The sequence below is a fragment of the Bubalus kerabau genome, chromosome 2, assembly GCF_029407905.1.
Source record: "Bubalus kerabau isolate K-KA32 ecotype Philippines breed swamp buffalo chromosome 2, PCC_UOA_SB_1v2, whole genome shotgun sequence".
In the NCBI taxonomy this organism is placed as follows: Eukaryota; Metazoa; Chordata; class Mammalia; order Artiodactyla; family Bovidae; genus Bubalus; species Bubalus kerabau.
Genome location: NC_073625.1, coordinates 178,928,608 through 178,942,232, shown reverse-complemented (window position 1 = coordinate 178,942,232; position 13,625 = coordinate 178,928,608). Strand labels below are relative to the sequence as shown.

Here is a 13,625-nt window from a genome sequence, read left to right as displayed (position 1 = left end):
CGTGTACACCCGTGGCGGATTCATGTTGATGTATGGCAAAACCAATACAATATTGTAAAGTAATTAGCCTCCAATTAAAATAAATAAAAAATTAAAAAAAAAGAATAAATGAGGTACACACGAAATTACTCATTGTAAGAACAAAAGACAACAGACAGTAGTCAATGCGCTGTTAACAGACAACTAGTTAAATAAATTGTTGTACACACATAAAAAGGAATGCTTTGATGCTGGAAAAGAGGGAGAGAGAAGGGAGGAAATGGAGAGGAGGGAAGAAAGAGAAGAAAAGGAAGGGAAAGGGAGGAAGGGGAGAAATGTGAGGGAAGGGAAGGAAGGCAGGAAACCAAGAAAGTTCTCTATACACCAGTATCTTTTGTGTGAGAGGGGTGAGGAAGAAAAGAGCATACATTTCCTACTCATACAGACAGACAGATGGATATACAACAAAGGAGTTAAGAAGTAACTCTGTGGAGATAGATGGGAAGGCAAGAAGTAGTAAAGGCTTTTTAATTTACATTTCTCTTATTGTGTGTTTTTTTTTTTTTGAACCATACGAACAATTTACAGAAGCAAAAAATTTTAAGACTACCATTTGTTTTAAAACCAAAACTCATTCTAACAGGACACTTACATAGATTAGACAAGACCACATATGTAAAGCACTTCACTCAGTACTTGCCTTTCCCAGTTTAAGACTGTAAAATTAACAAACTCACTTTCCTTAAAATAAACTAATCTCTTGCCAATCCTCATCTAACTCTATGCTCCAGGTTGCTGCCACAAACTCTCTTTACGCACTAGAGTGTGCTGTACTTTCTCTTCTGGAATTTTTACACCAACTGTCAAGTTGGACCTTTCTCTTCCACCTTAATTTACTCTTACGCAACACCTCAGTTCCAGTATCAAGTCTGTTCCTTTGAGATGCACTTTCTTACAAATATCCCCATATTCACACATACACAGAAACACACAACCTAGGTTCAATCAGAAGCTCCTCCTTGTTATTCCTACACTACACCTTGTGGTTAGACACTGAGACTCCAGATAGCGACAAGCCTGAATCTAAATCGTGAATTCAGCACTTAAAAACTGGATGATGTGCAAAAACTAACCTAAGCCCTGAATCCTTAGTTTCTTGAACGACAGAATAAAAATCATATCTGACTGATAGAAGTGTCAAACCAATACCAAATGAGCTAATCTATGTAAAGCACACAGCTTGGCACATACACTGCCAAGCTCAAACAGTCATTAAATTGTAACCAACTTTATTAGTCTCCTGGTAATGAGCAGTTCAGTGAAGTACTGGTATATTTCCCTCCTTTTCTTTGCAAAACATCCTTCTTTAAAAACTCAACAGGGGAAAAAAAAATAAACTAAAAACTCAACAGGGACTTTCTTGGTCGTCCAGTTAAAAAGACTTCACACTTCCACTGCAGTAGGCAACGGGCTGGATTTCCAGCTTAGAATTAAGATGTCGCATGCTGCATGGCATGGCCAAATAAATAAATAGCAAATAAACTCAGAGTAGAAAGGACATTAAAAAAATTAAAGCAGAAATTATTAAAAAAATAAATAAAAATTAAACATATTCTAATAGTTACTGGGGCAGAGACTGTCTTGATAATATATATATACATACATACATGGGAACAATAACCTAGGTACTTGGTAAATATTTGATAAAATTCTTATGTTAATATGCTGAGTGATAACTTCATAGAAATAAGAAAGCCTTCAAGAAATCAATTTGATCAGTGATCTCAATAGAAGATCACCTTTCTGCACTGATTAGCAAAGAAAGGTGTTTACCAACTGATTTATCCGATACAGTACAATTTAACCTGTTAATATTTATTCTAGAGAAAAAAGATCTCTATCAGTTACCTACTAATATGATAAAAAAATTTCACTTTTTAGTAAATTGTCTATGGATTCCAAATGATTGTAAACTTAAACCTGATTTTCCATATTTATGTTACCTTCAAACATTTAAGCTTCAAGAACTTCATCTACAAGATAAGGATTCAAAATAATGAATGTTAGCAACTGGCACAGTTCACAACATAGAGCATAGATACAAATAATACCAGTAAACATTAACTATAAAATCTTGTGATCTAAAAAGTCAAATCACAAACTCCTTAATTTCAGATTTCCTTCAAAACATTAAAATTTCAGAAATCTGTTATGAGTAAAATTAAACTAAGAAAAAGAGAAATATTTTTAAATAAAATAAGTTAATGACAAAAGACTAGAAATGAATTCCAGAATGAATTATAAAATGATTAACACAAGGTAAAGTAAATTTGAAACTTCTGGACTGACAAAGTCTCAGTGTACATCATTTATTCCAACATTCTGTACCTCGACATCCTGAACACTGGATAAAAAAGTTGATTAAATCCAGAAGTGCAATGTCCCTGTCTTGTTTATATGATTCAATCCAGTCATCGACCACAGACTGTGGAGGGGGGAAAAAAAAAGAAAGAAAAAAATTTTTATTGATATTACAGCAAATGAATTTTCAATAAATTATTGGTTTTCTATGTGCAGTTATTTAAACAAGAAAACTACTTAATTAAATCACATGTATAATACATATTAAATTATATATATAATACAAAATTAAGACCATATATAATAAAATACATTTTTCCCCCAGGAACACAAGGATGATTCAACATTAGGAACTCAATTCAATTAATCAACAATGTAAAGAAGAAAACTAAATGATTATAATACCAGATCTCAAAAGGTATCTAATAAAAATCCTGGAGCCATGCTTAATAAACCTCATATAAGTAAGTGAAGTCGCTCAGTCGTGTCTGACCCTTTGCAACCCATGGACTGTAGCCTACCAGGCTCCTCTATGGGATTTTCCAGGCAATAATACTGGAGTGGATTGCCATTTCCTTCTCCAGATGATCTTCCCGACCCAGGGATCAAACCCGAGTCTCCTGCATCGTAGACAGACGCTTTACTGTCTGAGCCACCAGGGAAGTCGCCGGTGGCTCCGACAGCGCACAAACGTGGCCGAGAGGAGCTACCCGACGTCCGAGGTCAGGGGCAGAAGCCAGGAGGACCCCATGCCCGAGGGGTGGTGGCCAAGGGGAGCTATCCCACGTCCGAGGTCAGGGGCAGCGGCTAAGAGTGCCAGGCTGCAATGGCACAGGAACTGCCGAGAGGAGCTACCCAGCGTCCGAGGTCAGGGGGGGCGGCCGAGAGTCCCAGGCTGCAGCAGCGCAGCAGCAGCCTAGAGGGGCTACCCCACGTCGGAGGTCATGGGCGGCGCCCTGGAGGAGCTACCCAACCCAAGGCCAGGGGCTGTGGCCGGGAGGAGCTACCCCACGCCCAAGGAGCAATGGCTGCACTGGTGCAGGAAGGCCTAGAGGAGCTACTCCATGTTCAAGGTCAGGAGAGGCACTGAAGAGGATATACCCCTCGTCCAAGGTAAGGAGCAGCAGCTGCGCTTTGCTGAAGCAGTGGTGAAGAGATACCCCACGTCCAAGGTAAGAGAAACCCAAGTAAGACGGTAGGTGTTGCAAGAGGGCATCAGAGGGCAGACACACTGAAACCATACTCACAGAAAACTAGTCAATCAAATCACACTAGAACCACAGACTAAGCCATGCCCTGTGGGGCCACCCAGGACCGGTGGGTCATGGTGGACAGGTCTGACAGAATATGGTTCACTGGAGAAGGGAATGGCAAACCACTTCAGTATTCTTGCCTTGAGAACCCCATGAACAGTATGAAAAGGCAAAATGATAGGATACTGAAAGAGGAACTTCCCAGGTCGGTAGGTGCCCAATATGCTACTGCAGATCAGTGGAGAAATAACTCCAGAAAGAATGAAGGGATGGAGCCAAAGCAAAAAGAATACCCAGCTGTGGATGTGACTGGTGATACAAGCTAGGTCCGATGCGGTAAAGAGCAATATCGCATAGGAATCTGGAATGTCAGGTCCCTGAATCAAGGCAAATTGGAAGTGGTCAAACAGGAGATGGCAAGAGTGAATGTCAAAATTCTAGGAATCAGCAAACTAAAATGGACTGGAATGGTGAATTTAACTCAGATGACCATTGTATCTACTACTGCAGGCAGGAATCCATCAGAAGAAATGGAGTAGCCATCATGGTTAACAAAAGAGTCCGAAATGCAATCTCAAAAATGACAGAATGATCTGTGTTCGTTTCCAAGGCAAACCATTCAATATCACAGTAATCCAAGTCTATGCCCCAACCAGTAACGCTGAAGAAGCTGAGTTGAATGGTTCTATGAAGACCTACAAGACCTTTTAGAACTAACACCCAAAAAAGATGTCCTTTTCATTATAGGGACTGGAATGCAGAGGTAGGAAGTCAAGAAACACCTGGAGTAACAGGCAAATTTGGCGTTGGAATACGGAATGAAACAGGGCAAAGGCTGATAGAGTTTTGCCAAGAGAACGCATTGGTCATAGCAAACACCGTCTTCCAATGACACAAGAGAAGACCCTACACGTGGACATCACCAGATGGTCAACACCAAAATCAAACTGATTATATTCTTTGCAGCCAAAGATACGGAAGCTCTATACAGTCAGCAAAAACAAGACCAGGAGCTGACTGTGGCTCAGACCATGAGCTCCTTATTGCCAAATTCAGACTCAAATTGAAGAAAGTAGGAAAAACCACTAGACCATTCAGGTATGACCTAAATCAAATCCCTTATGATTATACAGTGGAAGTGAGAAACAGATTTAAGGGACTAGATCTGATAGACAGACGGCCTGATGAACTATGGACGGAGGTTTGTGACACTGTACAGGAGACAGGGATCAAGACCATCCCCATGAAAAGAAATGCAAAAAAGCAAAATGGCTGTCTAGGGAGGCCTTACAAATAGCTGCGAAAAGAAGAGAAGCGAAAAGCAAAGGAGAAAAGGAAAGATATACGCATCTGAATGCAGAGTTCCAAAGACTAGCAAGAAGAGATAAGAAAGCCTTCTTCAGCACTCAATGTAAAGAAATAGAGGAAAACAACAGAATGGGAAAGACTAGAGATCTCTTCAAGAAAATTAGAGCTACCAAGGGAACATTTCATGCAAAGATGGGCTCAATAAAGGACAGAAATGGAATGGGCTTAACAGAAGCAGAAGATATTAAGAACAGGTAGCAAGAATACACAGAAGAACTGTACAAAAAAGATCTTCACGACCCAGATAATCACGATGGTATGATCACTCACCTAGAGCCAGACATCCTGGAATGTGAAGTCAAGTGAGCCTTAGGAAGCATCACTATGAACAAAGCTAGTGGAGGTGATGGAATTCCAGTTGAGCTATTTCAAATCCTGAAAGACGATGCTGTGAAAGTGCTGCACTCAATATGCCAGCAAATTTGGAAAACTTTGCAGTCACCACAAGACTGGAAAAGGTCAGTTTTCATTCCAATCCCAAAGAAAGGCAAAGCCAAAGAATACTCAAACTACTGCACAATTGCACTCATCTCACATGCTAGTAAAGTAATGCTCAAAATTCTCCAAGCCAGGCTTAAGTGATACGTGAACCATGAACTTCCAGATGTTCAAGCTGGTTTTAAAAAAAGGCAGAGGAACCAGAGATCAAATTGCCAACTTCCGGTAGATCATCAAAAAAGCAAGAGCGTTCCAGGAAAACATCTATTTCTGCTTTATTGACTATGCCAAAGCCTTTGACTGTGTGGATCACAATATACTGTGGAAAATTCTGAAAGAGATGGGAATACCAGACCACCTGACCTGCCTCTTGAGAAATTTGTATGCAGGTCAGGAAGCAACAGTTAGAACTGGACATGGAACAACAGACTGGTTCCAAAGAGGAAAAGGAGTACGTCATGCTGTATATTGTCACCTTGCTTATTTAACTTATATGCAGAGAGTACATCATGAGAAATGCTGGGCTGAAAGAAGCACAAGCTGGAATCAAGATTGCTGGGAGAAATATCAATAACCTCAGATATGCAGATGACACCACCCTTATGGCAGAAAGTGAAGAGGAACTCAAAAGCCTCTTGATGAAAGTGAAAGTGGAGAGTGAAAAAGTTGGCTTAAAGCTCAACATTCAGAAAACGAAGATCATGGCATCTGGTCCCATCACTTCATGGCAAATAGACGGGGAAACAGTAGAAACAGTGTCAGACTTTATTTATTTGGGCTCCAAAATCACTGCAGATGGTGACTGCAGCCATGAAATTAAAAGACACTTACTCCTTGGAAGGAAAATTATGACCAACCTAGATAGCATATTGAAAAGCAGAGACATTACTTTGCCAACAAAGGTCCGGCTAGTCAAGGCTATGGTTTTTCCAGTGGTCATTTATGGATGTGAGAGTTGGACTGTGAAGAAAGCTGAGCACCAAAGAACTGATGCTTTTGAACTGTGGTGTTGGAGAAGACTCTTGAGAGTCCCTTGGACTGCAAGGAGATCCAACCAGTCCATTCTGAAGGAGATCAGCCCTGGGTGTTCTTTGGAAGGAATGATGCTAAAGCTGAAACTCCAATACTTTGGCCACCTCATGGGAAGAGTTGACTCATTGGAAAAGACTCTGAATCTGGGAGGGATTGGGGGCAGGAAGAAAAGGGGAAAACAGAGGATGAGATGGCTGGATGGCATCAGCAACTTGATGGACGTGAGCTTGAGTGAACTCCGGGAGTTGGTGATGGACAGGGAGGCGTGGCATGCTGCGATTCATGGGGTCACAAAGAGTCGGACACGACCTAGAGACTGAATTGAACTGAATGCGTAATAAAAATATGTCTAGAAAAACTGGGGTTATGGGATATGTTGGTAAACAACATAAAGACAAAGGCCAAAACATATTTCTTGTGGAAACTTTACCACTTTTCAGCTCTAAGAAGAATGGGGCAAGGATGCGTCCCTAAGCATTTAACACATAAAGATTTTAGTTTATGCAAAATTAGTAAAATATCAATAAGTACAATTCTCCTTTTCTACTGAGTCTCTACTAATGCGATTTAAAGATTAATAAAAAATTTGACAACTGACAAAAGATAAAAGTACAAAATCAAATTTGAACATTAGGAATATTATGAAATATAAATGGATTGAGAATGCTGCTCACAACTAAAATCATCTAAAAACAAATTGAAGGACTATATAAATTTTAATGAAGATCATTATAAAAACACCTTTAGGTTATAGAAAATGACTTAAATAAGTTCCATATTAAATAAGCTTCATGCTGCATGAAGAAAGTCTTTCCAAATTGTTAGATAAATTTAATGTAATTCCACTTAGCATACTACCAGGCATAACTATTGAGAGTTTTGCTGGGGGTGAAGGGGAAGCACAAGAAATAGATAAAAATTACTTTTTTAAAAGTTTTAAATTTCTGTACTTAACTACAACTATGTATAATTAATGCAGAAATCTTAAGGTATTCCTTGAAGAAAGTTTACATATACATACACCTGTATAACCATAACCAAAATGCATATATAAAAAACACTTCCAGAACTCAAACAGGCTGCCTCATGTTCCCTTCTAGTTAGTAACCATTCAGCAAGCAAATAACTTAATTATTATTCCTTAACAATAGATATGCTTTTGAAATTCATGTAAATATTATTATTTTTGGTGTTTGATTTATTTCAGTGTTTTATCAGTGAGATTTGGTCATGTTACTATGTGTTATTAGTAATTCCTTGTTTGTACTGCTGGACAGTGTTTCATTGACTTAACATACTTTATCTTATAACCCAATTTACTACTGATGTACATGAGTGTTGTTTCCATTTTAGGGCTATTGCAAATAAAATTATTATGAACACAACTATACACATATCCTCACATAAACATTTTTTCTGCTGTATACATACCTAGTAGCAGACTTATTAACAATACATGTACATTGAGGTTTAGTACACGATGTCATACTATTTTCCAAAACAGGTATATTAAATTATACTTCCTCCAGCAACATATGATATTGATATTCAGTGCTCCACACATGACCAATTCTAGATCTCATCAGCCATTTTATTTTAACCCATTCTGACTGAACATTTCTCTTCTTTAGTGATCTGAGGAGCAATCATATTTCCTTCTATGTTTAAGAGGAAGACCATTTATTAAAAGCTGGTGTATATAACAACTCTCTCTCAACACATTAGCATCTGGTAGATTTTGTTTTTAAAGTATAAAGAAAATACAATGGTGGTGGTAGTTGTTCAGTTGTGTCTGCATCTTTGCAACCCCATGGAATGCAGCACACCAGGCTTCCCTATTCTTCACTATCTCCAAGAGCTTATTCATGTCCATTGAGTTGATGATGCCATACAATCATCTCATCCTAAGAATCTAAACAGTTAACTCCAAAAAGATAAGCCTTTCTTAGACTGGCAGACTGATAACTGTTAGAGACATTACCAAGTATGGACACAAGCACATGGAAGATACAACTTGTCAGAATTTACAGGGCCTTGGCTGATAGGTGAAGAGGAGAATAAAATAAAAATTTCATAAGGTACATCAAAACTAAATAGCTGGGAACATTTAATGAAGAGGGAAAAAAACCCATAGGGTACATACATGAGATAAAAGGATAAGATATATGGCACACTTCTCATAGAAAATAATAAAAGCCAGTGAATAATGGAATGATATATTTAAAGAAAGAAAGAAAAATTGCCTATTGGTTGGAATAAAACCCAGCTTTTCCATCATCCCATAAAAATCAATGTCTGGAGCTTCCCTAGTGATCTAGTGGTTAAGAATTCTCCTGCCAAAGCAGGGGACATGGATTCCATCCCAGGCAGAGGAACAAAGATTCCATATGCTGCGGAGCAACTAAGCCCATATGCTGCAGTACAGAACCCATGCTCTACAACAAGAAAAGCTACCACAATGAGAAGCACACACACTCCAATGAAAAGTAGCCCCTGCCTGCTGCAAGACAAAGTCCTCAAGCAGCAAGGAAGATCTAGTACAGCCATATATAAATAACTAAATCTTTTTTTAAAAAACAAACCAACCAATGACTGAACAGCTATCCAAGAACAAAAAAAGATCCAGGAGATCCCTATAGTCCACTTACGAAGTTTTAAGAACAACAAAACTGAGAACATTCACATTAGAAGAAAATGAAGGTTAACTTAATTTTGCCTGCATCATCCCATCCCCCAAACTGGCACCCTTCAGTGCTAAGAAGAAATCTTCCACAGCTAAAAAGAACTCTTCTTGCCAAGAAAAGGAGTGTGAGGTGACTTGACCAGCTTCCTTAGCATGGTACAGAGGTTCTGCTTTGGTTTCATTCCACCAAGCCCAGCAACCTGAGATGTTATTGACCCAGCTATGAACAAGGAATAAAAACAGAAGTAATATTATTAACAGAGAAGCAGTCAGAGGTATCACAGTTCACAGAACGGCTCTTCAGACAAACTCAGCAAATTTCACCAACGAGAAAGCCAAAGGCCACCATAGTTACTGTAGACCCCTACAGACCTTGCCAGCTTTCCCCCCACAGGTATTTGTGGTTGTGTTCATTGATGCCAACTGCCTGAGTCTCTCTGTACCCTTTTCCCGCCAATACCAAACCTACACTGTAGCCACTACAGTGGCTATTTTATAAATAAGGATATTTTATATTTTATAAATATATAAAATAAAGAAATACACACACATACACAATGGAGGAGGGGAGGAAAGATTATAATATGTTATAGCTCTCTACAGCTGTGAGAGTTTAAGATGCCAGCCCCCTGAATCTACCCACCAAGGAGCCAGACAGCCACACCTACAGCCAACTGGGGCTGCTGCAGCTGCACAAATGCAAAATACCAGCCTAACACCACCTCCCTACACTGAACCAGACCACTGTGTTCATGCTCAGGGATTGTCCCTCCAACTGTGCACTACCAGACTGACATCCATCACTGGCCTCCCCTGCAGTGAGCATGCACAGAAGGGATGGGAGGGATATGCAGCCACCAGTGCGAGCACCTACAACGAAGGCACCCCATAGCTTCTTGTGGGCCCAGATAAGGCCCTGCCTCCTGTCACTGGCCAGTACCAACAAGTCCACCTATACTTAGCCACTCCAAGCTGTGCACTGCACAACCCAGCCCAATGACCTCTGCCAGCCTTCAAAGCAGTGTGCACATGTGAGCAGAGTGTGTGCAACCACAGGAGATGACACTGATGGCCAGGAACTCCAGTTTAGCCAATGGGGCCATAGTTAGCACCAATCCTTGTTGCCTGCAGTGGCCCTCATCACTGTATGTATGCCTGCAACTGGCCTCTACAACAGCCTGCCTTGGTCCCTAGCTGATAAATCCCTAGTGAAGGCCCTGCTTAGAACTACTACAAGGTTCCTCTCAGCGCTGAGCAAGAACCACACAGTTGTCAATGGCGTGTAGTCCAGTGGCCTGAGCTAAATACACATCATGCCCACAGGGATCCAAACTACCACATGTTCCCCACACTGTCACCCTGCATCACTTACCCAGGGTCACAGCATGTGCCAGTGTACCCTCACTCACAGGTGAAAGGCTGACCCTTATCAAATTCAGTCTATAAATTCTGGAAGAGGTTAACTGCTTCTTCAAATGAACAGACATGAAAACAAAGCAACTGGGATTATGAAGAATTAGGGAAATATATCTCTACCAAAGAACATAGTAAGCCTACAATAACTGGCCGATCCAGGAGATCTTTGCCTGACAAGGAGATTCAAAATAATCACCCTGCAGATGGTCAGAGAGCTATAAGAGAACACAGATAAAAAACTAATGTATCAGGAAAAAAAAAAAATACAAGCACAAAATGAGTTCAACAAAGAAACAAAAAACAAAGGAACCAAACAAATTTTGAAACTGAAGAATATAAGGATTATAGTGAAGAATTCAATACATAATACATTAAAGAGATACAGTTTTATTGGTATAAATAGAAATTTGTTATCTATTACTGTATCTTTTGATTACAGACCTTACTGCATTCACATTTAAAGTAATTATTGATATGTATGTGTGATTGCCACCTTATTAATTGCTTTCAGGCTGCTTTTGTAGTTCCTCTCTATTGCTTTCTCTTTCTCTTGGGAAAAATGAAAACGGAAATATAACAGACCAAAATTTATGGGATACAGCAAAAGCAGTTCTAAGAAGGAAGTTCACTCCGATAAACACCCATCTCGAGAGACAAGAAAAAGCTCAAATTAACAACCTAAGTTTATACTTCAAGAAATTTAAAGGAACTAAGCTCAAAATCAGTGGAGAGACAGAAATATAATAATAAAGATTCAAGCAGAAATCAAGAACTGGTTCTCTGAAAAAGTAAACAAAACTGACAAAATCTTTATCTAGATTCATCAAGAAAAAAAGGCTGAAATAAACAAATTCAGAAATAAAAGAGGTATTACAGTTGATTCCACAAAAATGCAAGGATGATGAAAGACTGCTGTGAACAATCATAGGCCAACAAATTAGAGAACCTAGGGAAAAAATTACTAAATTTCAGGACTTCCCCAGAGGTACAGTGGTTAAGATTCTGCCCTCCAACAAAGGGGGTGTGGGTTCAATCCCTGGTCAGTGAACTAAGATCCCACATGCTGCAAGGGTGGGGCCAAATATTTAAATAAATAATTAAACCTGATTTTAAAAAATGAGTAATTCCTAGAAACATACAACCTAGAAGGACTATCTCATGATGAAATAGAAAATCTGAACTAGCCAGTTACTAGCAAGGAGATTGAATCAGTAATTAAAAACCTCACAACAAAGTCCAGGACCAGAAGGCTTCACTGGTGACTTATAACAAACATTCTAGGAAGATGGTGGAGGGCTTCCAAACAATTTTATGAGGCCAATATTACTCTGATACCAAAGCCAGACAAAAATATACCATAAGAAAATGCCAATATTCCTGATCACAGATGCAAAAATCCTGTATGAATTTTAGCAAATCAAACTCAACAATATATTAAAAGGATCATATACCTTGACTAATCAGGATTTGTTCCAATGATGCAAGGATAGTGCAAAATGGAAAAATAAATGTGATACACCACATGAACAGAATAAAAGATTAAAAGTACACTCTTATCATCATTCCTATTCAACTCTCCTAGCCAGAGCAAGCAGTCAAGAAAAAGAAAATGTATTTTAAAAGATATATAAAAGGTATCCAAATAGAAAAGGAAGCAATAAAAAAATTTTTTTGCAGATAATGATGTTCCATATAGAAGATGTTCAAGACTCCATGAAAAAACAAGTCAACAAGTTGCAGGATGCAACAAGTAAGTTACAGGATACCAAACCAACATAAGGAAAACAGCTGCATTTCTATGCAATGTAAAACTGAATTTCTATATTAAATAAAATTAATAAATCACTAACTTTAATAGAAAACAATCCAATTAAAAGCAGGTAAAGAATTTGAATAGTTTTACACAGAAGACATACAAATGGCTAGGAAATACATGAAAAGACACTCAACATCATTTAATCATCAAGAAAATGCAAATTAAAACCACAATGAGATATTAATGCCACACCAGTTTGGAATGGCTATTATCAAAAAGATAAGACATAACAAGCATTGGTGAGAGTGCAATGTTAGTGCAAATGTCAACTAGTACAGCCACTACATGAAACAGTACAGATGTTCATCATAAAATTAAAAACTAGAACCACCATATAATACAGAAATCCCACTTATGGGTATATATATAAAGGAAATAAAATCAGGATTTTATTGAAATATCCACACTCTTATGTTCACTGCATTCACAATGGTCAAAATATGGAAATAACTTCAGTATCTTCTTTTTTTTATATTCTACATATAAGTGTTACACAGTGTTTGTCTTTCTTGGATGTACTTCACCTAGTACAAAAGCCTCAAGGTTCATCTAAGTTGTTGCAAATGGCAGGATTGCTTCCTCTCTCATGGATGAATTAGTATTCCTCTCTCCACAATACACACATATAGTATATCTCAATAAAGGTGGAGAAAATAAAAAAACTACCTATCCAGAATTTTGTATATGGCAAAAAGATACCTTCAAATTAAAGCAACATAAAAACTTAACAAAGAAAACTAAAACAAAACCAAGCAAATAGACTAATAAAGACTACTCCTGAAAAAACAGAAAATTCAGACTGAATAAAAATCAATCACATAATATTTACAAGGACATACCTGGAATATAACAGCACATATAGGTTACAGTAAAATGGAGAGTAAATGTATACCATGCAAACTTTAACTATAAAATGCTGTTATGATTGTTATATTAGACAAAGAAATCAAGACAAGGAATATTACAAAGATTTTTTAAAAAACCTTATAATAATAAAGTGTTAAATAATCAGGAAGATAAAATGACTACAAATTTTTATATACCAAATAATGACTCCCCAAATACATAAAGCAAAATGTGAACTACAAAGAAAAATATGCAAATAGACAACCATAGGCGAGATTTTTACTACACCTCTATTGGTAACTGAGGGAAGAAGCAAACACAAAAAATAGTAAACATATAGAAGATTTGAATAGCACTGCTAATAAGCATGATCTAATGATCTAATCAACATACAATCACAATACCAACAATTACAGAATACACACTCCTTTCA

At 38.2% G+C, this 13,625-nt stretch overlaps 1 protein-coding gene across 5 annotated transcripts in view; it reads right to left on the bottom strand.

The window, feature by feature from the left end:
• STAG1 (STAG1 cohesin complex component) overlaps positions 1-13,625 on the bottom strand; it is a 507,868-nt gene that overhangs the window by 282,383 nt on the left and 211,860 nt on the right. For 4 of the 5 annotated variants that reach the window (XM_055569602.1, XM_055569604.1, XM_055569603.1 and 1 more), the window contains one exon: positions 2,368-2,464. The exons of the other annotated variant lie outside the window; for it this stretch is intronic. In XM_055569602.1, the coding sequence (XP_055425577.1) occupies positions 2,368-2,464 (97 nt within the window). The remainder of the gene's footprint in view (positions 1-2,367; positions 2,465-13,625) is intronic. 5 annotated transcript variants of the gene reach the window in all.